Here is a 25,053-nt window from a genome sequence, read left to right as displayed (position 1 = left end):
ACCTGGGTGTCATGGTACACCAGTCATTGAAGGTAGGCATGCAGGTGCAGCAGGCAGTAAAGAAAGCGAATGGTATGTTGGCTTTCATAGCAAGAGGATTTGAGTATAGGAGCAGGGAGGTTCTACTGCAGTTGTACAGGGTCTTGGTGAGACCACACCTGGAGTATTGCGTGCAGTTTTGGTCTCCAAATCTGAGGAAGGACATTATTGCCATAGAGGGAGTGCAGAGAAGGTTCACCAGACTGATTCCTGGGATGTCAGGACTGTCTTATGAAGAAAGACTGGATAGACTTGGTTTATACTCTCTAGAATTTAGGAGATTGAGAGGGGATCTTATAGAAACTTACAAAATTCTTAAGGGGTTGGACAGGCTAGATGCAGGAAGATTGTTCCTGATGTTGGGGAAGTCCAGGACAAGGGGTCACAGCTTAAGGATAAGGGGGAAATCCTTTAAAACCGAGATGAGGAGAACTTTTTTCACACAGAGAGTGGTGAATCTCTGGAACTCTCTGCCACAGAGGGTAGTCGAGGCCAGTTCATTGGCTATATTTAAGAGGGAGTTAGATGTGGCCCTTGTGGCCAAGGGGATCAGAGGGTATGGAGAGAAGGCAGGTACGGGATACTGAGTTGGATGATCAGCCATGATCATATTAAATGGCGGTACAGGCTCGAAGGGCCGAATGGCCTACTCCTGCACCTAATTTCTATGTTTCTATCTCATCAATTTCCTGCACCTCTTCTCTCGCACTTTACTGAGGGCAAAGCATGGACAGAGTCAACTTGGGTCTCACCACTCAGTTGTGTTCTGCATTTGACAGATCCTCCATCATTTTATTCAGCTCCGACTGTGTGAAGATGTCCTGAGAATTTTTAATTCTGTTTTGTTAAATACATTTGAATTGTTGGAGAGAGACTGACAGCAGGAATTCTTGCAAATTCCTATGAACTAGTTCCTTGGAATCTAAATGGCTCTATTTACCCTCCTGTTAAATTTAGATTAGCAGAATAAAGTATAGACAGGAATATAATGGAGTTTCAATGTTTCACTGGTCAGTGAAATCCTTTTTTGCACAGCCTACACATGTATAAGTCGCCATATTTTAGCACCAATTGCTCAAAGGAAAAAGTCCAGTCTGGTCCACATGCTGGGTGTTCTGGAGCGCCCCTTATCCAGGTAAACCCTAGGCTGTTGCAGGGCCTCCTCCGTTACACTCGACCAGCTTGGCCTGCGAACCAACGTCTTTCTCCTCTTTATGTGTGTGCAGACCATTCAGTTGCAACTACTATTCTGGTGCTTTACCATCATCATCATCATCATCATTTCAATGATTGCGTAATTTATTTCATGCAACCAAATAACCCCCAAATCCAATGGACTGCAGATGCTGGAATCCTGAGCAAAAAAAAATAATGATGGGGGAAAAATGGATACGTAAGCCCTCGAGAAAGAAAATCTGTTAAAGTTATAATAAAACTAAGGAAGAGATGCACTTTTATGGTCCTTTTGCCTCCATGTTTTGTGCAGCTTTATTGTTCATAGCACTGACTTTATTGCGATACGAACATCTTCAGAAATATCCACCATTCCCGACTACTAATGTGCACTTGCAGCGTTCTTTTCCTTTTCCCCACCTAGTAAATTCAGATTCAATTCATCTCATTTATGTCTTCCCCCAGCATTAACCTTCAGTAATCCCTGTTCTTCAGCATCCTCTCTCGAGCCAACTCCAATACCACTAATGATTTCACATCTCTCCTGCCCTTTAGCCCATCATTGACCTTCGTATAGCCTCTCCCCTTGTTTTTTTGCCACTTTCATCTCCAAGTTCTCTAGCGGTCTGAGTAAAGGTCCCGACTCAGTGGGACAGGGCAGCACAGTGGCGCAGCTTTGGAGTGCAGCACGTGGTTGCATGAAAGTGGCGCCACAGGTAGACAGAGTGATGAAGCAAGCACTTGCTCAGGGTATTGAGCATAGGATTATCACGACTATATGTGCTGTCTGTACAGAGTTTGTACATTCTCCCTGTGACAATGTGGGTTTTCGTGACAACGTGTTGGCTTATAGGTCAATTGACTTTGGTAAGTTGTAAAAAAAGTTGTCCCTATTGTGGAAGGACAGTGTTACTGCACGGGGTGATAGCTGATCGGTGCACACTCAGTGGGCCAAGTGTCATTCTCTGCGCTATTTCTAAACTAAACTAAAGACTCAAACCGTTGCCTGATCTTCCCCCCACCACCAGATGCTGCTTGACCCGCTGAGTTCCTCCAGCACTTTGTGTTTTGCTCAAGAATTTAGCATCTGCAGTTCCTTGTGTCTTCATATCCCTAGTTTGCCATGATTCTGTTTCTTTTTCTGTGGGTGCTGCATGACCTATTGTGTATTTCATTGAGTCATACAGCGTGGAAACAGACCCCTGGCAGTCCAACTTGCCCACACCAACCACCATATCCCATCAACGCTAGCCCTAACTGCCTGCATTTGGACCATATATCTCTCAACCTTTCCTATTCATGTACCCGTCCAATTGTTTCTTAAATATTACGATAGTAGCTGTCTCAACTACCTCCTCCAGCAGCTCATTTCATATACCCACCATCTTTTGTGTTTTAAAATAAATTCTTGCATGTTCTGCGCTATTTCTGAAAGGCTTTCAATGCATTCCATCCCTTGTATTCACTATAGTTATTCACCTACTTCAGAGCCTTGGGAGCAGTAGCCATTGTTTTTTTGTTTCTTGGCCCTAATATGCATCCATGTAGGAAATAGACCAACTGGAGTTGATTGCTCGTGCAGTAAATTAAACACAATAATTGAAATGTATTCAGAAATTTTATTAAATCATAAAACCATTACAATACCAAACCTATTATATAGTAAGAAAATGTTTAGCATTTGATGGTAAATGGTATCTGTTATGCTTAAAGGCTGCGTTTAAAACATTTTAATATCAGAATGTATAGGTTACTTGAAAGATTACATTAAAATAAGTACATTAGCTGACATTAATAATAGTGTACAACATTAGAATGTGGTAATACTGATGTACAAATATAGTAAGCCCTTGTTTTAATGGACCCCTTTAATATGGGATTTTGGTTAGAGCGGACGGACCTGTCGACGCCACCCCTGGCGAGCCATGTAATCCTCTCTCAGCAACCCTTCCATTTGAAAAATTGTGACACAAAGAGGTGGTCTAAGATGGGAATGGAGGAATATGGGGCACATCTCCTGTATGTGCCCCATATGACTTACAGGAGATCAATGTAACTTGGCATCATGTTCAGCATGGACATTGTGGGCTGAAGGTGCCTGCTCATGTGCTGCACTCTTCTACATTCTGTTAGCTGGAAATAGCCCATGTGCCTTTTTGGGCTAGTAAGGACATGATGGACCAAATGACCATCTGTCCTGTAAATTTCTAAATTCCATATAATTCATTATTATCATAATGAATGAGATGTAGATGAAGATCAGTCTTTTAAGGGCATTGAGGTTTTTAGTGAAAAATTATACTTTTAAAATACGACTGATGTGTCCAATAATTTGTCATAAAAGGTAGATGAAGATTTGTACGATTAACTGAAATAAACATCCATAAGAATGTGTATATATTTGTTTACGTTGTATAAATGAAGTCAACAGACATAGAAAATAATTAAGTTTCTATCCATTATATTGTGTGGCATTAATTATATTGTACACATGTTCAAGAAAACAATATGTATACTGTACTGGGATGCAGTTATTCCTCCCTGATTCTAGATGGTCATCAGTTTTCTTGCTGCCGTTGAATCTCCTTGTTTTGTTAGTTGCAAGGAATCACAAAAGACATTTTTGGTCCAAAGAAAATGTCCCTGAAACACAACAAAGTTGGCAGGGTCACATGAAAAGCCATTATATGTTTTCAGTTTCTTCAAAGATCACATTAAAATGTTGATGAATGTGACTGGCAGAGAGAGGAGATCAGTGATGTGAGCCAGGAGTTGTTCTAGTTGCTCATTGAAGGGAACCAGTTAAAACCAGCAAATAATCTTTTGCACTAGGTTTCAGTCTTGAAACCTGAATACATGGCTCCACCTATGTTCATGGGGATGGGGAACCTTAAATTATCTGTGCTGGAGTAACTCAGCAACATCTATGTGCGTTACTGTGCGGGAATTGCTGGTCGGAGCAGACTCGGCGGGACAAAGGGCTTGTTTCCGCACCGCATCTCCAAAACTATCTCTAAACTAGACTCACAAAAATGCTGGAGAAACTCAGCGGGTGCAGCAGCATCTATGGAGCGAAGGAAATAGGTAACGTTTCGGCCCGAAACGTTACCTATTTCCTTCGCTCCATAGATGCTGCTGCACCCGCTGAGTTTCTCCAGCATTTTGGTGTACCTTCGATTTTTCCGAACTCTGCAGTTCCTTCTAAACTAGGCTCGCTCTGCCAAGACCACCAGGATCTCCCAGTTGCTCACCATTTTAACTCCTCTTCCCATTCCCACGCTGACCTTTCTGACCTGGGCTTCCTCCATTGCCAGAGCAAGGCAACACACAAACTGGAGGAACAGCACCTCATATTCTGCTTGGGTAGTTTACAACCCAATAGTCTGAACATTGAATTCTCCAATTCTGCATAACTACAAATCCCACCTACTCCTCCCTTCTTCCCCAGATCCACGCTTCCTCCCCTGTGCCACACCTGGACGCACACCTATTTCTCCCCTCCACCTACATTCCTTCCTCTAGCTTCACAATTCGCAACTCTTCAAACCTTTCGTCTCGCACCTTCTGTCTTTTCACCCTTAACCTTTGTGCAACCATCTACCTATCAAAAAAAACTCCCCCCTCACCAGTATCAATCTATTACCTGCCTGAATTTGTTCTGTCCCACTTATCTTCTAGCTTTCTTCTTCCCAACTCCGCAAACCCCCATCTCCACAATCAACCTGAAGTAGGGTCCTGACCCGAAACGTACCTATCCACGTTCTCCAGAGATGCTAACTTACCCACTAAGTTACTCTAGCACTTAGTGCCTTTTTAGAATTTAATTTGTTGTTGCTCAGTAATTTATATATGACTATATGTATATATGGAAAGATAAACATTTGAGCAATGAGCTGGGAAGAGGACTAAGTTAAATTTAAAAGATAATCTACATTAGCTCAAGGGCAGAGAACAGGCACTATGTTCCCAACCATGTGACAGGAAGTTTGTTGTGAGCATCTAAGTTTTCTTTTAATGGATCAATTTTTGAATGTGCAAATAGCAACATCCAATAATAAAATGAGAAGAATTTTCTACTTTAATTTTAAACCCAAAAAACTGTGAGAATATAAAACTGGTCACCAGAGGAAGTGGCTGATGTATAATAGAATACATTTAGGAGCAGGCGGGAACAGTAAAAGAATCAAGTGTCACACAGTTTAGTTTAGTAATTTAGTTTATTTTGGTTTTTATATTATTTTAGAGATACAGCATGGAAACAGTCCTTCGGCCCACCAAGTCCACGCCAACCAATGATCGTCCATGCATTAGTTCTATCCTACACACTAGGGACAATTTACATAAGCCAATTAGCCTTCAAACGTGGATGCCTTTTGGAATATTGGAGGAAACCCGGGGAAAACCCACGCGATCACAGGGAGGACGTACAAACTCCATGCAGACAGCACCCATCGTCAGGATCGAACCTGGGTCTCTGGCGCTTTGAAGCAGCAATTCTACCGCTGTGCCAATGTGCTGTCCACTGATAGAGATAGACAAGGGAAAAATGGGAGGATGCTCAGATGAAGCAGAAATGATAGCATGGATAGACTGGGCTGAATGGCCAGTTTAGTGGCATCCTATAGAAGCCATTCAATGACAATGCCAAAGAGGGGTGTACGAGGGAGAAGATTCAACCACACTATGAATTTCTGTGAAAATAACAATCAGTTTAATTAATGAAGGGGCGTAACTTAATTTAAATCACATAGCCCTTTTAAAAAACAAAAAATATATGTAAAAATTAGGAGAATTGTTTTACTTCTTGTACACTTGCCATCACATAAAACAGACTCATTTTTCTCTGTTTTATTGGCTAACAAATTGTAACCTGTAGCCAGTACTGGATTTTGTCTTTATTTAAAAGATTTTCTTTTATTAATTACATTTATTGCTGGTTTTCTGAAAGATAGTCCAATCAAGAGCCATCCATCACGGGAACAAAACATTACAGGCAAAACATTACTCACCCCAAAAGCAAGTAGCTTTTAATGCCATGAATGAACACAGTGTGCTGGATGTAGGCATATCCCCTGTCCAAACTTGGACAACGATGTACCTCTGTGTTCCAAAGGGAGGGAATCATCATTAAACCTCACGTGGACGCTGCCCAGCAATCTTCATTTACACAACACTCTTTGTGTGTCAAAACATCCTCAAGGGTCTTCATCTGAGGGACTGTCAAACAATGTATGATGGCGAGGCACATAAGATGGTAATCCATGAGGGAAACAATTATATCTCTGCATGAGTTCTAGTCCTCTCCTCGCCATCCTCGCTGTGGGTGTAACTAAACAATGTTCTGTCTTAGTTTAGAGTTTAGTTTAGAGACACAGCTGGAAACACTAGTTCGATGTTATCTCAGTTTTGCATCCAACACACTAGGGGCAATTTACAGAAGCCAATTAACCCACAAACCTGCTTGTCTTTAAAATGTGGGTGGAAGTTGGAGCACCTGGAGAAAACCCACGTAGGTCACAGGGGAACGTGCAAACTCCATGCAGACAGCACCCGTGATCAGGATTGAACCATGGTCTCTGGTGCTGTAAGGACGCTGTGCCATCCGCTGTGTCATCATAGATTTGATTACAAAGAGATCTTGGGGCCAAAGTCCATACCTTCCTTAAAGTGGCAGCACAGTAAATAGCGTGGGTAAAGAAGGCAAGTTATATGCTTGCCTTCAGTGGTTGGGGCATTGAATATAAGAGTCAGGAAGTCTTGATGCCGCTCTATCAGAGGTTGGATAGGCCATATTTGGAGTATTGCATACAGTTTTGGTCACCCCATTACAGGAAGGATGTGGCGGCGTTGGGAGGGTGCTGAAAAGGTTTGCCTGGATGATGGGGTATTAGCTACAAGGAGTGGTTAGACAAACTTGGATTGTTTTCTCTGGAATGCCGGAGGTTAAGAGGGTTCCTGATAGAATAATATAAAATTATGAGCGGCATAGATAGAGTAGACAGTCAGAACCTGTTTCCCAGGGTGGAAATGTCACAGACAAGAAGGTGTAGCTATAAGGTGAGAAGGACAAAGTTTAAAGAAGATGTTTGGGCCAAGTTTTTTTACACAGAGGGTGGTGAGTGCCTGGGTCTTGGGTGGAGACAATATGATAGTTGTATTTGGAAGGATTTTTTTACAGACTCTTCGATACGGAGGGATCTGATCACGTTCAGGTAGATGAGATTAATTTATCTTGGCATCATGTTTGGCGCAGACATAATGGGCAGAAGGACATGTTCCTGTGCTGTCCTGTTCTATGTTCTGTCATGTTGAGTCCAACTTTCTTTCACAATATGCTCAGCTTACAATTGCTAAGCCAACCTAAAAATGTGAATCACAGAGTCTTACAGCGTAGAAACAGGCCCTTCGGCCCAACTTGCCCAAGCCGGTCAACATGTCTCATCTACACTCGTCCCACCTACCCACGTTTGGCCCGTATCCCTCTAAACCTGTCCTATCCATGTACCTGTCTAAATGTTTCCTGATGTTGCGGATAGTCTCTGCCTCAACTACCTCCTCCGGCAGCTCATTCCATACACCCACCACCCTTTGTGTGAAAACGTTACCCCTCAATTTCCTATTAAATCTTGCACCCTTCACCTTAGACCTACAGTATGCCCTCTGGTTCTTGATTCCCCTACTCTGGGCAAGAGTCCACCCAACCTATTCCTCTCATGGTATTGTACACAACTCTAAGATCACCTTTTGTCCTCCTGTGCTCCAAGGAACAGACCTAAGCCTACTCAACCTCTTCCTTTAGCTCAGGCCCTCGAGTCCTGATATCTCATATCCTGCATATCTTGGGAGCCACGTCAGTGGTGTAATTCGCCATTGCCACAGTCCTGTCTCAATTGAGGAAAAGGAGTTTGCAGACCTCAGGCCTGGCACAAGACTCACGGGCAGTGGTGAACCCTATATGCGTCCAAGATCTGAACTACCTACAGCAGGATCTCAAGCCTCAGGAAGGATGCCAGCAATTATCTTTTAAAAAATTCCTCCATATCCATTGGAAGGATAAATGAAGCAAATTCTCCCAGGCTAGCAGTGAGGTGTTAATTAAATTCCCCTGACACCACTTGCCAGCCACATCATTCGCGTCTGATATTCCCCCCACCCCCCCCCCCCCCCCCTCCTCCCTAAAGTAGTCACACTGGGAACTCCGTCACGAGGCGATGACCAGCTAATCATAGAAACAAAGAAAATAGGTGCAGGAGTAGGCCATTCGGCCCTTCGAGCCTGCACCGCCATTCAATATGATCATGGCTGATCATCCAACTCAGTATCCCGTACCTGCCTTCTCTCCATACCCCCTGATCCTTTAGCCACAAGGGCCACATCTAACTCCCTTAAATATAGCCAATGAACTGGCCTCAACTACCTGTGGCAGAGAATTCCAGAGATTCACCACTCTCTGTGTGAAAAATGTTTTCCTCATCTCGGTCCTAAAAGATTTCCCCCTTATCCTTAAATGTGACTTAAACTGTAATCGGGGAAAGAGATTCAAGGTTACACTCAAAACCTCGGAAAGAAATGCAACAACACAATTGATACGTGTGAATCTCTGACCGGTGACTACGAGTGTAGAAGGGACATTTACAATGATGCTGAAAATCTCGAGTCCATGCATAGGCAGTGCACAGAAACCCTGGATCAATTTAGACTTTAGAGGTACAGAACGGAAAGAGTTGAAAGGGGCCTGAGGGGAAACTTTCTCATGCACTCATGGAACGAACGAGCTGCCATAGGAAACAGGAGAGGCAGAGACAATTATGACATTTAAAAGACAGATCCATGTATAGGAATGGTTTAGACCATATGACGATATGACATGGGGGCAGAATAGGGTCAGTCAGCCGATTGGGTCTACTCCCCCATTGAATCATGGCTGATCTATTTCCCCTCTCACCCCATTCTCCTGCCTTCTCTCCACAACCTTTAACGCCCTTCCTAATCAAGAGCCTATTAATCTTTGCATTAAAAATACTCAAAGTCTTGGCCTCCACCACTGTCTGTGGCAATGAATTCCACAGATTCACCACCCTCTGGAGCAGGGGTTCCCAACCTTTTTGGTCCCGTTTACCCCTGGCAACTTTTCAAAAGTAAATTTACCACCACCCTGATTTGTTCAATAATTTGAGTTTACACTTTTACCAGAATAAAGCAACCGACAAAGGGGAAATTTTAAAATACTGTTTTTAATATTATTATTTTGTTCAAATTTACCCCCTGGGTAGGTGAAATTTACCCCTGGGGGTAAATCTACCCCAGGTTGGGAACCCTTGCTCTGGAAGGTAAATTGGCCAGGGGGATGTGTTTGGTTGGGCAACTGGTCAGCATGGCCAAGCTGGGCCAAAGGGCCTGTTTCCATGCTGTTTCACTCTGTAAGATCATAACTGATAGGAGAAGAATTAGGCCATTCGGCCCATCCGATCTATTCTGCCATTCAATAATGGCTGATCTATCTCTCCCAATCAACCCCATTCTCCTGCCTTCTCCCCATAAACTCTGACACCCGCACTAATTAAGAATATATCTACAGTATCTCTGCCTTAAATATATCCACTGGAGGTTCACTGCACGAATCCACGGAGCAAGACGCGGTGGGCGGCCGAGCCAACTGACTTACTTGGGGCAGCAGAGCAACTCCCGAAAATTGCAATAGCAGACCACCTCGCAACTATCTCCATCCCAGAAGTGGTCCGCCAGACCCTGGTCAATGGGGCGCAAGTGATCAGTCCCCTGGGGAATATTATGGCAGCTTCGACCCCTCAGCATCTTTTTGTAGCACGACATGCGGTTGGAGGGCATGGCTTGGGCAGTGAGCAAGAAGCTCAGAAGCATTAGAACAAAGAATCTCTTCATCCTTCACACCGCCTGCAGAGCAAGACAAAGTCTTTCACCGACGGGCATATCCGTAGAAAAAAAACATAGAAAACATAGAAAAATAGGTGCAGGAGTAGGCCATTCGGCCCTTCGAGCCAGCACTGCCACTCAATATGATCATGGCTGATCATCTAAAATCAGTACCCCATATCCCTTGATTCCTCTAGCCCTGTGCTAAAACTAACTCTCTCTTGAAAACATCCAGTGAATTGGCCTCCACTGCCCTCTTGTTGCAGGGAATTCCACAGATTCACAACTCTCTGGGTGAAGAAGTGTTTCCTAAGTTTTTCCATCTCAGTCCTAAATGGCCGACCCCTTATTCTTAAATTGTGGCCCCTTGTTCTGGACTCCCCCAACATTGGATAATAATCTGCCTTCCTGTTCTTGCCACCAAAGTGGATAACCTCACATGTATCCACATTATACTGCATCTGCCACCCACTAACCCAACCTATCCAAGTCACCCTGCAGCCTCATAACATCCTTATCACGGCTCACACTGCCACCCAGCTTTGTGTCATCTGCAAACTTGGAGATGTCACATTTAATTTCCTCGTCTACATCGTTAATATATATTGTAAATAACTGGGGTCCCAGCAACGAGCCTTGCGGCACCCCCACTAGTCACTGCCTGCCATTCTGCAAAAGCCAAGTTAATTCCTACTCTTTGCTTCCTCTCTGCCAACCAGTTCTCTATCCATGTCAATACCTTATCCCCAATGCCATGTGCTCTAATTTTGCACACTAATCTCTTGTGTGGGACCTTGTCAAAAGCTTTTTGAAAGTCCAGATACATCACATCCACTGGCTCTCCCTTATCCATTCTACTTGTTACATTGTCAAAAAATTCCAGAAGATTAGTCTAGCATGATTTCCCCTTCATTAATCCATGCTGACTTTGACCGATCCTGTCACTGCTTTCCAAATGCGCTGCTATAACATCTTTAATAATCAACTCGAGCATCTTCACCACTACCGATGTAAGGCTAACTGGTCTATAATTCCCTGCTTTCTCTCTCCCTCTTTTCTTAAAAAGTGGAGTTACCAGTCCACAGGAACTGATCCAGAGTGGAGAGAATATTGGAAAATGATCACCAACGCATCCACGATTTCTAAGGCCACCTCCATGATTACTCTGGGATGCAGACCATCAGGCCCTGAGGATTTATCTGCCTTCAGTCACAACAGTTTACCTAACATCATTTCCTGACTAATGTGGATTCCCTTCAGTTCCTCGCTCCCACTAGATCCTCGGTCCCCTACTATTTCTGGGAGATTGTTTGTGCCTTCCTTAGTGAAGACAGAACCAAAGTACTCTGCCTCAGAGGGCGGCGGAGGCTGATTCTCTGGATACTTTCAAGAGAGAGCTAGATAGGGCTCTTAAAGATAGCGGAGTCACGGGACATGGGGAGAAGGCAGGAACGGGGTACTGATTGGGGATGATCAGCCATGATCACACTGAATGGTGGTGCTGGCTCGAAGGGCTGAATGGCCTACTCCTGCACCTATTGTCTATTGTCTATTAACTGATCTGCCATTTCCTTGGTTCCCAGTATAAATTCACCTGTCTCTTATTGTAAGCGACCTACATTTGGCTTCACTAATCTTTTCCTTTTTACATATCTAAAGAAGCATTTGGAGTCAGTTTCTATATTCCCTACACACTTTCTTTTTCATCTACCCCCCCCCCCCCCCCCCCCCCCCACCCCCCCCCCCCCCCCCCCCCCCCCCCCCCCCCCCCCCCCCCTCCCTCTTAATTAAAATTAACTCCTTTGTCCTCCTCTGTTGAGTTCTAAATTTCTCCCAGTCCTCCGGTTTGCTGCTTCCTCTAGCCAATTTAGATGCCTTTTTCCTTGGCCCGTAGACACAAAAGAAATGCAACGAGCGAGCGGTGGGGTTTCCAATCTCATGGCAACAATAAAATAATTTTTCTTTCTCTTTGTTTCCCCAAATATTTTTTTTTAACATCAGGCCAATTAATGAATTGAATTCCCACCATTGATCCAGCCACAACTCCTTATCTATCCATCTATCAAAAGACTTTGAATTATATATTATTAATTAGAAACAGACCCTTTAAAGGTGAATAATCTTAGCACTCTGGTAAACCCCTGGGTTAATCGATAGTCAAACTAAATCAGTCCGGGTGTCTAAAACCTAGCTACCCATTTACCTAGACATCTATATTTACAGAAATATAAAATATTATGTGTTTCAAAAAATTATTGGACAAATTGAAATGTAGAGTATTTTTAATTGCCTCTCAAATATTAGCTGTTGTTTAAAGGATAACATAGTTATATCAATAGCCATTTGCAAACTGAAAATTATTAATATCATTGCTTTTAGCCTTTAGCAGATCGTAAAATAATATATAATTTTTTTGGAAGGAGCAACATTAATATGAATTCAGCTGCCAAGATGTAATGGCTTCGAGTGGTATTTTCTCCCACCTTCACCACCTCCCACGATCTGAGGATATTAGGAACATTTATTTAGAAGGTAAGTAAAATAAATATGTGGTTTAGAGGTCTCTTACCTTTGTGAAGGGATGCGAGTCGGCAGCTGAGGCGTCTGGTTGTGAGCGGCCAGATTCCCCCACTCAATCTGGCTGGGTTTGCGAAGCCACAGCAACAAACGGAGCTTTGTGTTACTGGGGTTGTAGCCAAGCCTTTCAGCCACTCTCTCACTACCAACCCCCCTTCTCCTCCTCCCCAGCTATCCTGCGATTAGAGTCAGCAACTCATTTCAACAGGATTCAGCGGGAGGAGGGGGCAATACGTGTGCAGAAAGACAGAATTAACTTAACTCTGGGAGGAACAACCCAGTTGGACCATATAAGACTGACTCCACTCTCCTGCCCCTTGCTTAGGTCGCTTGCTGCTCGATGTAGTGTATTCTGCTTCATATCTGGTTATGTTTAAGTTTAAAAATCAGAATTAAAATGCATCCAATTGAAAGCTGGGCTTTGATTCCCCAACTGATTTTGAATAAATAGGTTTATTTTATGAATTTAAAAAAAAAGAAAACTACTGAAATATTAACGAAATTAAGGAAATATTTCAGGGGTAGCTTGTGTTTAAGTTTGAAAATCTGAATTAAAATGTATTCAGTTGAACGTTGGGCTTTGATTTCCCCCACTGATTTTTCTTTGTATTATTAGAAAACGACGGAAAAATTAACAGCTGCAAGGAAATATTTCAGGGGCAGCAACAAGTTTGAAGCCCCCATTTAGCGGGCCTGCATTTCACCATCTTCTGATTGCACTATTCTATATTGCAGAAGGTGGAGGATAAACTAATGCACTTTGTTTTAAGGAAAAGTAGAGGTTTCTTATTGCTCACGTGTTTTCAGTTTAGATTTTCCGAACAGTTGTCACTTTCTGTGTGAGTGTGTCCTTGCTTTTTTTTTGCATATCTTTCATTCATTTGTTCGATATCTCTCTGCATCACCGTCTATATCTCCAGTTTCCCTTCCCCCTGACACCCAGCCTGAAGGCGGGTCTCCAGAGATTCTGTCTGACCCAAAGATCTTATAGCGGAGCTATAAGACCTTTGGTCTGACCTGCTGTGTTACTCCAGCATTTTGTGTGAGTGGCACAACCGTGTTGGAACAAGAAGTTCTAGCCGTGGCTGGTGGCAACCAGAACGCAGTGTGTAGAAACAAAGAATTACAGATGCTGGTTTATAACAAAGATAGAGACACGAAGCGCTGGAGTAACTCAGAGGGTCAGGCAGCATCTCTGCACATCCCTGGATCTGACCCGCTGAGTTACTCCAGCACTTTGTGACCGACCAGAAAGCAATCATTTATTTTGTGTGTGTGTGCCCTGGGTTCAGATAATGATCGGGGCAGCAGTTTTGTGCAGAGTTTTTTTACTCTCATCTGTTCGAGGTCTGTCAAGGGAAGCAGCTCACACAAGAGGAAAAAAGTTTAGCATGCAGGCAGCTCCTGACATCTTCCGAAAAAGAGATTCGCTGAAAAATAAAACTGAACGAGTCATCGGAAAAGCTGAGTTGTGTTTTTGTTACTGGGGGATGGGGGAAGGACAGACGCTCTGCCCTCTGCTGGCTGTACGAGATGCAGAACAAGACAACTAAACGTGGCCTAAACGGCTGATGCGAACCAAAGACTTTCGATAGACACAAAATACTGGAGTAACTCAGCTGGAGTAATTCAGTCACTCAGACTGAAGAAGGGTCTCGACCCGAAACGTCACCCATTCCTTCTCTCCAGAGATGCTGCCTGTCTCACTGAGTTACTCCAGCACTTTGTGTCTACCTTCAGTGTATCTGTATGACAGCATCTGCAGTTTCTTCTTACACTTTCAGATCACTTGTGGTTTCAGACCTGAAACCCTATGAAGACATTTAGGAGAAACGAGGAACTGCAGCACTGGTTTACAAAAATAAAACACATGTTCTAAACGTCGTGTGTAGAAAGGAACTGCAGATGTTGGTATATACCTAAAATAGACAAAAATCTGGAGTAACTCAGTGGGTGAGACAGTATCTGGAGAAAAAGGATGGGTGACGTTTTGGTTCAGTAAAACGGTCCCGACCCAAAACGTCACCTGTTTCTCTCCAGAGATACTGCCTGACCTACTGAATTACTCCAGCATGTTGTGTCTTTTCGGTCCAAGATGGCGGCACGCACGGTCGCAGCGGCTCACGGCTCGTTTTTGTTGTTTGTGTACGTTGTGTTGTCCGTGTACGTCTTTGCAGTCGGTTCTGCGAACACCCGCTACACCCGCTACTCCCGACAGAACCTCGTGGATATCGCGGATATCGGTGACCAGCGCCAGACTGCGGTTTCGGGTGTCTTCCATCGCAAGTATAACATCCCGGGCGACATAGCGAGACCACCGGGGTCCCTGTGGATTGTTGTCGGGGCTAGGAGGCGGCGCAGACGGAGGAGGGAGAGGAAGCAGAAGCGAGGCCGCAGGTCCGGGGCTTTGCTAAGGCTAAGGAATCGGCCACACAAGCCACCTCTACCGAGCCTGTATCTCTCCAACGCCAGATCCCTGGTTCACAAAATGGATGACCTGGAAGTACAACTCGCCGGAAATCGATATGTCCGCGACTGCTGTATTATGATCATCACCGAAACCTGGCTTCACCCGGGGATACCTGATGCTAGCATGCAGCTAGCAGGTCGCTTTCTGCTCCGCGGGGACAGGACTATAGACTCCGGTAAGAGCAGGGGAGGGGGTCTCTGTATATACGTGCATGAGAATTGGTGCAACAACGGGACAATCATAGACAAACATTGTTCCCCTGACCTCGAGTACATGTCTGTAAGATGCCGGCCTTTTTTTCTACCGAGAGAACTAACAGTCGTGATTGTCACGGCTGTGTATATTCCACCTGACGCCAATGTAAACAAGGCGCTCTCTCTCCTGCTGAACACCATTAACGAACAGCAGCGGGATCACCCCGAAGGTGTTCACATAATCGCAGGGGACTTTAATAAGGCCAACTTGAAGACTGTACTGCCGAAATTCTACCAACATGTCAAGTGTTCTACTAGAGGGGTGAACACGCTGGATCATGTCTACACCAATATCAAGCACGCGTATAGAGCCATTCCCCTCCCCCAACTCGGCCAGTCAGATCATCTCTCCCTCCTGCTCTCTCCAGCCTACACCCCCCTCAGACGCAGTGCCAGGCCCACCATAAGATCTGTTACAACCTGGCCTGAAAATGCACTCTCCAATCTACAGGACTGCTTTACACAGACAAACTGGGACATATTCGAACACCAGGACCTGGAAACTCTCACAGAATCGGTGCTGGACTATATCAAGTTCTGCATCGGAAATGTGATTGTAGACAAAAACATACGGGTTTTCCCAAACCAGAAACCCTGGATGTCCAGCCAGGTCCGCACACTCCTCAGAGCCCGCGATGCTGCCTTCAGGTCAGGTGACAGAGTTCTGTACAGGGCTGCTCGAGCCGATCTGAAAAGTGGTATTAAAAAAGCCAAGGCGGACCATAAGAGGCGCATAGAGTCCCACTTGTCCAGCAATAATACACGGGAGGTATGGCGGGGCATACAAGACATTACCAACTACAGAGGCTGTGCCACAAAGTCAGAAGACCTGAGTGCGCCGCTGGCAGAAAAGCTAAATTGCTTCTTCTCCCGCTTTGAAACATCACAACAGCAGTACTCACCTGCTACAGCCCTGTTTCGACCCTCACCTAGCTCCTGTACTACTCCACTCACTGTAACGGAGCACGATGTCAGACGGGTGCTCCTGGCAGTGAACCCCAAGAAGGCTACCGGCCCAGATGGAGTACCTGGTAAGGTGCTCAAAGCGTGCGCCCACCAGCTCACTGCCATCTTCACCAGAATTTTCAACCTCTCCCTGGCCCAGGCAGTTATTCCGTCCTGCCTAAAATCAGCCACAATCGTCCCTGTGCCGAAGAAGTCTACCATCACCAGCCTTAATGACTACCGTCCTGTGGCCCTCACTCCGGTAATCACGAAGTGCTTCGAGAGGTTGGTCCTCCAGCACATCAAGGTCTATCTACCACTAGACCTCGACCCCCACCAATTCGCCTATCGCCAAAACAGATCCACAGAAGACGCCATCACCGTAGCTCTCCACTCTGTGCTGAGCCATCTGGAGCAGGGGCAGAGCTACGTCCGGATGCTCTTTGTGGATTTTAGTTCAGCCTTTAATACAATCATTCCGGACATTCTCATAGGTAAACTGGTCACTCTCGGCCTCCCCACTGTCACATGTGCCTGGATAAAGGATTTCCTCACCAACCGGCCCCAGACTGTGAGACTCGGCCCCCACCTCTCCTCCACTCGCAGGTTGAGTACCGGTTCCCCACAGGGCTGTGTGCTAAGCCCCCTCTTATACTGTCTCTACACCTACGACTGTAGTCCGGCCCACAACAACAACCGCATCGTCAAATTTGCTGACGACACTACTGTGGTCGGACTTATTTCGAAGGGAGACGAGGCAGCCTACAGAGAGGAAGTCCTGAAGTTGACAACCTGGTGCTCAGAAAACAATCTGGCTCTGAACACCAGGAAAACAAAAGAGCTCATTGTCGACTTCAGGAGGCACAGCACCGACTTAGCCCCCCTACACATCAACGGCGAGTGTGTGGAGAGGGTCAACACCTTCCGGTTTCTCGGTGTCCATATCGCTGCTGACATCTCCTGGACGGACAACACGACAGCGGTCATCAAGAAGGCTCAGCAGCGGCTGCACTTCCTGAGGGTCCTCAGGAAGCACAACCTGGACTCTAACCTGCTGCTGACCTTCTACCGCTCGTCCATCGAGAGCCTGCTGACATACTGCATTACAGCATGGTATGGCAGCTGCACCATGGCAGACAGGGAGAGGCTTCAGAGGGTAACCAGGACAGCGCAGAGGATCATTGGCTGCCCTCTCCCCTCCCTGATGGACATCTACACCTCCCGCTGCCTTAGCAGGGCAAAGAAGATCATCAAAGACAGCTCCCATCCTGCGTTTGGACTGTTCGACCTGCTGCCCTCTGGAAGGCGCTATAGGTGCATCAAATCCAGGACAAACAGACTCAGGAATAGTTGCTTTCCGAGAATTATATCTACCATAAATTCAAATTCACACATGCACTGACTACACCGCCCAACACGGACTTCCATCTGTATATATGTATATATGATATATGTATATATGTCCCCCCCCCCCCATCTCCCTTCTGTTTTTTGTTTTTTTTTCTGTTTGTTGTTTTTTTTGTGCTAAATTGTATGTATGCACTGAGTACGAGCAGCTTTCAGTTTCACTGTACATGTATAGTGACAATAAATGGCATATCTATATCTATATCTTTTGTGTATTAACCAGCATCTGCAGTTCTTTGTTTTTTACATATTCCTTCCTCTGGCTTCACAATTCACAATTCTTCTAACCTTATCAGACACCTTTTGTATTGTCATCTTTAGCCTTTGTCCAAATGTCTTCCTATACCCCCCCACCTCCCCTCACCTGTATCTACCACTTGCCAGGCTTTGTCCTGCCACAACACTTCCAGCTTTCTTCCCTCTCCCCCTCCGCCACCACAATCAGTCTGAAGAAGGGTCCTGACCTGAACCATCATCTATCCTGCTCCAGGAATGCTGCCTGACCCACTGAGTTACTCAAGCACTTTGTGAATTTGGAGTATACGTTTGTCAAAAACAGGGACCAATTTGCTCACAATCAGCTCCTAAGTGTATAATTTATGTTCGTGTGTGTCATATGAGTCTATGCCCCTGTGATGCTGCTGCAAGCAAGATTTCCATTTACCTCTACCTCACCAAACATGTGACAATAAAACACTCTTGACTCTTGACTCTTGACTCTTGACTCTTGACTCTCTTGAAGTGCCTGTAAACCAGACTCCTCTGAAGGTTTGCAGACAGCATCAAAAATAGTGCCATGGTGGACCACGTCTCTGAAGAACATGGATACATGATGTTTTGGGTTGAGACCATTCTCGAAACATCATCTATCCAATGTTCACTAGAGATGCTGCCTGTCCCGCTAAATTACTCCAACACTTTGTGTCTGTTTTTTCCTCTTTTCCTGCATCTGCAGTTCCTTATGTCTCTGAAGGTTACGTGTGCCTATCTGGAGATGGAGTACAGGAAGAAGATAGAGACCTTAGATACACGATGACAGAACAATCAACACTCCCTCAATATTAGCAAGATGAAGGAGCTAATTATAACTCTATGCTCTGCTGCAGTTATACCGGTTTCTAGTTCGGCGAAGTGCACACAACAGAACAGACAGCCAGCAGTCCGTCGTCTTTTCCTTTATTTTTACTTATTTCATATTTACTTAATTCATATTTTGTTTCGCATTTTTCTGGTTAGTTAGTTAGTTAGTTGATTGCACCATGTTGTGGTGGGGGAAACTTTTAATCTCTTTCCTCGTTTGGGGAGATACTCTTTCACCTCTGCACTCTGTCTCTGTCTCTGCACTGCAACAACCAGGAGGTGGTCTCTTTGTTGTCTACACCAGGAATCAACTGCTGGAGCTCCGACCGCCACGACCGGCTGGCTTTGCCAGGGTTACACCAGAAATCTCCAAGGAACTAAAAGGAGGAAATACAGGGAATGCCGGGCGGGAGTAAAACGACATGCGGAGAAAATGAGGCACAAGCCATACTTGCCTTCCATCACCATGGGGAATGTGTGATCGCAGCCTAACAAGATGGACGAGCTAGCTGCACTAGTTAGGGCCCAGAGGGAGTACCATGAGAGCAGTGTGCTGTGTTTCACAGAGACATGGCTCCACGCGGACATCCCTGAGTTCAACACAAGTGCAGACGGCTTTCAGACTGCAGGGCGGAGAGGGCCTGCAGAGAGAGTGGCAAGTGTAAAGGTGGAGGACATGCTATTGTCGTTAACAACAAATGGTCACATCACGGTTAAGGAGCGTGTGTGTAGCCCAGACATTGTACAGATGGCTGTGGGTCTCCGTCCATACTATATGCCCAGGGAATTCCCACACCCCATTGTGATGGTTGTTTACATTCCTCCACCCTCCAACCTGCTACGCGAGCGTGACGTCATCCACACGGTCACCGTGAGACTCCAGACACAACACCCGAGTGCTTTCATCGCTAACTCAGGGGACTTCAACCACGTGACTTTGGATGCCACCCTACCCACTTTCACTCAGTTTGTTGACTGTCCCACCAGGGATATGAAAACATTAGACTTGCTGTATGTCAATGTTAAAGAGGCGTACAGCTCCATAGCCCTTCCGCCACTGGGAAGATCCGACCACAACCTGGTTCACCTCCTACCCAGGTATAAGCCAATGGTCCAGAAGCTGCCTGTGACCACAAGGTCAGTGAGGAGGGGGTCACAGGAGGCCTGTGATGCTCTACAGGGCTGTTTTGAGGACACAGACCAGGGCGCTCTCTGTAGTCCCAAAGGAGAGGACATTGATGGATTCACGGACTGTGTTACCAGCTGCATAAAGTTCTGTGTGAATAACGATGACCCTGAGGAGACTGTACACTGTTTCCCCAACAACAAGCACTGGGTCACCAGTGACATAAAGGTCCTCCTCGACCAGAAGAAGAGGGCCGAAAGGAATGGTGACGGTGAAACCGGTGCAGAAAAATCTGAAGGCGAGATTAAGCACAAGAATGACTACAGGAGCTGGAGCTGAAACTTCAGCAGAACAACACGAAGAATGTGTGGACTTCTCTAGTGCTTTTAACACCATCTGGCCTGCACTGCATGGGAGCAAACTGACGAAGATGCAGGTGGATGCTCCATTGGTGTCCTGGATCACCAACTACCTGACTGGACAACCACAAAATGTCAGGCTACAGAACTGTGTCTCGGACATGGTGGCGAGCAACACAGAGGCCCCACAGGGGACGGTCCTCTCTCTCTTCCTGTTCACCACCTACACCTTGGACTTCAGATATAACTCCGCCTCCTGCCACCTGCAGAAGTTTTCAGATGACTGTGCAATTGTGAACTGCATCAGTGAGGAGAGGGAAGCTGAATACAGAGGTGTAGTCAACAAGTTTGTTGAGTGGCGTGGGCTGAATCAGCTGCAGCGCAACACTGACAAGACTAAGGAGTTGGTGGTGGACTTTAGGAGGAGAGGAACAGCCCTGTCCCCTGTCTCCATCAATGGTGTGGATGTGCAGTTTATCAAAGAGCATAAATACCTGGGAGTGTACCTGGACAGTAAACTGGACTGGTCCAGGAACGCTGAGGCCCTGTAAAAGAAGGGACAGAGCTAGCTGTACAAGAACGGACAGAGAAGGCTCCATTCCTTCAACTGCAGTAAGATGCTGCAGATGTTCTACCAATCGGTGGTAGCTGGTGCCATCTTCTTCGCTGCCGTGTGCCGGGGCAACAGGACGAAGACTGCGGACATCAATAGAATTAACAAACTCATCAGGAATGCTGGCTCCGTCCTGGGGGCGGAGTTGGATTCATGGGAGGTGGTCTTGGGGGGGAGGATGCTCCTCAAACTGTGAAGTATCCTGGACAATACACTGGTCAACCTGAGGAGTACCTTCAGCAACAGACTCGTCCCACCAAGATGCAGGACAGGACGCCACAGGAGATTCTTCTTCCCCGTGGCTATCAAAGTTTCCAACTCCCCCTTCTGTTGTGGGGTAGACTGAGACTGACACTCTCCCCACCTCTTCAATCTTTGCGCATCCCCAAAGCCTTATCACTCGTCACTTCAATTTCACGTTTCATTTATTTTGTGTTTTTTATGACTGTTGGCAAATTGATTTCCCACCTGGGATAAATAACGTTCTATCGTATCATATCATATCGCATGCAGCATGAAAACAAGCCCTTTGGTAAACCTTGCCCACACATAAGATCATAACATCATAAGTGATCGGAGAAGAATTCAACCATTCGACCCATCAAATCAATTCTGCCATTCAATCATGGCTGATTTATCTCTCCCTCCTAACCCCATTCTCATGCCGTCTCCACATAACCTCTGATGCCCGTACCAACATCGACCAACATGTCCCATCTGCATTAGTCCCACCTGCCTGTGTTGGCCTATATCCCTATAAACCCACTCTAGCCATGTATCTGTCGAATTGTTTCTTAAACATTGCGATAGTTCCTGCCTCAACAACCTCCTCCGGCAGCTTGTTCCATACACCCACCACCCTTTGTCTAAAAATGTTACACCTCAGGTTCCCATTAAATGTTTTCCCCCTTTAGGAATTGAAATCACTAGAAATTACCACGGTATGTTTAATGCTAATTATAGCCCCTTACTTAAGAAATTAAACAATCTAATTAAATTCTGGAAAACGCTGCCGATGTCTTTAATGGGTCGAATAAATGCTATAAAAATGATTTTTTTACCACAAATCCTATATTTATTTCAATCAATTCCAATATATCTTCCAAAAATTTTTTTCAAAAAATTAGACTCAGACATCACAAACTTTATATGGGATTATAAATCCCACAGAATACAAAGAGCACACCTTAGTAAACCAAAAGAGATGGGTGGTCTAGCGCTCCCTAACTTTATGTACTATAATTGGGCGGTAAATATTAAAAATATGATTCACCTGCTGGACAACTCTGCCCAGCAGGTGGACTGGATTATAATGGAGAGAGAGGACTGCGCTCCTGGTAATACAGGCGCGACTCTCCTCTCACCAACGAATTTGAATAACAAATATTATAATAAAAATCCAATGATACATAGTACAATCAGAACTTGGAAACAAATAAAACAGAACTTAAAATTAAGAAATCTATCTCTGCTAATGCCAATAGCCAATAACCCTTTGTTTAAACCCTCAATTATAGATAAATCATTTACCCAATGGGAAAGAACGGGAATCAAAACGCTCAGAGACCTGTATGAATTAGGGACATTATTACCATTTCAACAATTACAACTGAAATATAACTTGAAAAATAATCAATATTTTAAATATCTTCAAATCCGTGATTATCTGAAAAAATATACAAAAGACTATTATAATATGCCCCCAGACTTATTAGATGAAGCCATGAAGATAAAGGCTGAATCAGCAAATCTAATATCATACTTATATAATATTATATTGAATATAGAAATACCTACAACAGATAATATTAGAAGAGATTGGGAACAAGAATTAGCTATAAAAATTTCAAAAGAGAGCTGGGATAAACACTTAATATATGTGCATAAATGCTCGATCAACGTACGACATACTCTAATCCAATATAAAACATTACACAGACTATATTATTCAAAAACTAAAATAAATAAATTCTTCCCCAATGTCTCACCCATTTGTGATAAATGTCAGGTACAAGAAGCTAACATAGCGCACTCTTTTGTTTTCTGTACAAAAATTCAAAAATTCTGGAACGAAATATTTGAAATCTTTACAAAATTATTTAAAACAAAACTTCTACCCAGAGTAGAATGGATCATTTTTGGAATATCGGAAGGTAACCCTGAATTAAATATGTTTCAAGAGAACTTACTTAATTATGGGCTAATAATCGGAAAAAAGCTTATACTTAAATTTTGGAAAAATGCTCCAATACCAACAACAAAAATGTGGATTTCAAACATGTTCGAAACATTACACTTGGAAGAGATGAGACTCCTCCTAGCAGGTAAAGCAGATCACTTCCAAAAGACGTGGTCTGCATTTATGGAACTATTACAAGCTAAGGTGCAATAATAAGTTAAAATATAAAGGCTACCAGGACCTGGTAATGGGGGGTATAAAATACATTTTTAATAAAAACATGGTTGGTATATCCTTTTTTGTGGAGTTTTGTGTTACAATAGAGCGACTGATTTTCCTTTTTTCCTTTTTTTTCTTTTCTTTCTACGGTCTTAATTATTTTCTTTGCTTCCTTCTCTAATTCCTTCCCTAAGGGGTTCTTTTCTCCCAACACTTTCCTGCACCTTCACGTTTCTTGCTTACTTTTCTTACTTCTTTTATTTCTTTCTCTTTTAAAGCTCAAAAAATGAAGTGGTACAACATAATGTAATAAGATATATGCGATGTATTAGTGTGATTTACTGTACTGCTAATAAAAATAAAATAAAAAAAAAATAAAAAAAAAAGTTTTCCCCTCACCTCTAAACCTACATTCTCTGGTTCTCGATTCCCCTACTATGGGCAAAAGACTCTGCGTTTACCCAATCTGTTCCTCTTATGATTTTGTACATCACTATAAGATCACCCTTCTTCATATTTCCCAAAACTCTTCTCAGGATACACTTGATCCCAGCTGCCTATACCTGTCCCATGCCTCCTTCTTAATCTTGACCAAAGCCTCAATTTCCCTCATTCCCAAGCTTTCGTACATAGAAATTAGAAATTAGGTGCAGGAGTAGGCCATTCGGCCCTTCGAGCCTGCACCGCCATTCAATATGATCATGGCTGATCATCCAACTCAGTATCCCGTACCTGCCATCTCTCCGTACGATTCACCCTTAACAGGGACATGCATGTCCTGAGCTCTTGTCAGCACGCTTTTAAAAAATCCCACTTTCTCGATGTTCCTTTTCCTTCAAACAACCTACTCCAATCAACCTGAACGAGTCCTTCTCTCATACCCGCTAAGTTGGCCTTATCTCAATTTAGGATTTTAACTCGTGGGCCCTTGCTGTCCCTATCCTTAACTATCTTAAACCTAATCAAACAGTGGTCACTGATCCCAAAAAGGTTCTTCCACAAACACTTCATCCACTTGCCATTCCCAATTTCCCAGGACTAGATGAAGTGTCGCCCTCTCACGTGTGAGGCCCTCTACATATTGCTGGAGAAAACTCTCCTGAACACTTTTGTCAAATTGCACCTCATCTAAATCTTTCACACTTTGATTTTCCCAGTCAATATTGGGAAAGTTAAAATCCCCGACTACAACAACTAAATTTGATCTGCAGCTGTCTGCAATCTCCTGGCGTATTTGTTCTTCTAATTTCTCTGGACTATTTTGGGGCCTGTAGTACACCCCCAACAAGGTGATCATCCCTTTCTTGATCCACCCATGTAGCCTTATTAGACGCACCGTCTATAATGTCCCCTCTGACAACTGTTGTGACATCCTCCTTAACCAATAGCGCAATACCCTCTCCTCTTTTACCCTCACCTCTGTCTCTCCTGAAGCACCTGCACCCTGGAAGATTGAGATGCCAGTCCCGCCCCTCTCTCAACCAGTTTTAATAATGGCTACAACATCCCAGTCTCATCCATGCCCTAAGCTCGTCTGCCTTACTTGTCAGGCCCCTTGCATTAAAATACGTGTATGTGCAGTTTAAACCAACTCTCTTTCAATAGACAATAGCTGCAGGAGTAGGCCATTTGGCCCTTCGAGCCTCCACCTCCATTCAATGTGATCATGGCTGATCTTCCCCAATCAGTACCCCGTTCCTGCCCTCTCCCCATATCCCCT

At 44.5% G+C, this 25,053-nt stretch overlaps 1 protein-coding gene across 1 annotated transcript; it reads right to left on the bottom strand.

Moving 5' to 3' along the window:
- Window positions 1-2,811: 2,811 nt before the first annotated feature.
- On the bottom strand, window positions 2,812-12,971 carry LOC129695401 (scrapie-responsive protein 1-like). Its single transcript, XM_055632314.1, has 3 exons — window positions 12,674-12,971; window positions 9,878-10,125; window positions 2,812-3,855 (listed from the first exon to the last, which is right to left on the bottom strand). The coding sequence occupies exons 2-3, from the start codon at window positions 10,111-10,113 to the stop codon at window positions 3,807-3,809; spliced, it is 285 nt and encodes a 94-aa protein (XP_055488289.1). The 5' UTR covers window positions 10,114-10,125; window positions 12,674-12,971; the 3' UTR covers window positions 2,812-3,806.
- Between the last annotated feature and the right edge of the window lie 12,082 nt (window positions 12,972-25,053).

This window comes from Leucoraja erinacea, chromosome 3 (assembly GCF_028641065.1).
Source record: "Leucoraja erinacea ecotype New England chromosome 3, Leri_hhj_1, whole genome shotgun sequence".
Taxonomy (NCBI): domain Eukaryota; kingdom Metazoa; phylum Chordata; class Chondrichthyes; order Rajiformes; family Rajidae; genus Leucoraja; species Leucoraja erinaceus.
Note: the sequence above shows the minus strand (reverse complement) of the source record. Positions and strands in the feature narration are given on the sequence as shown.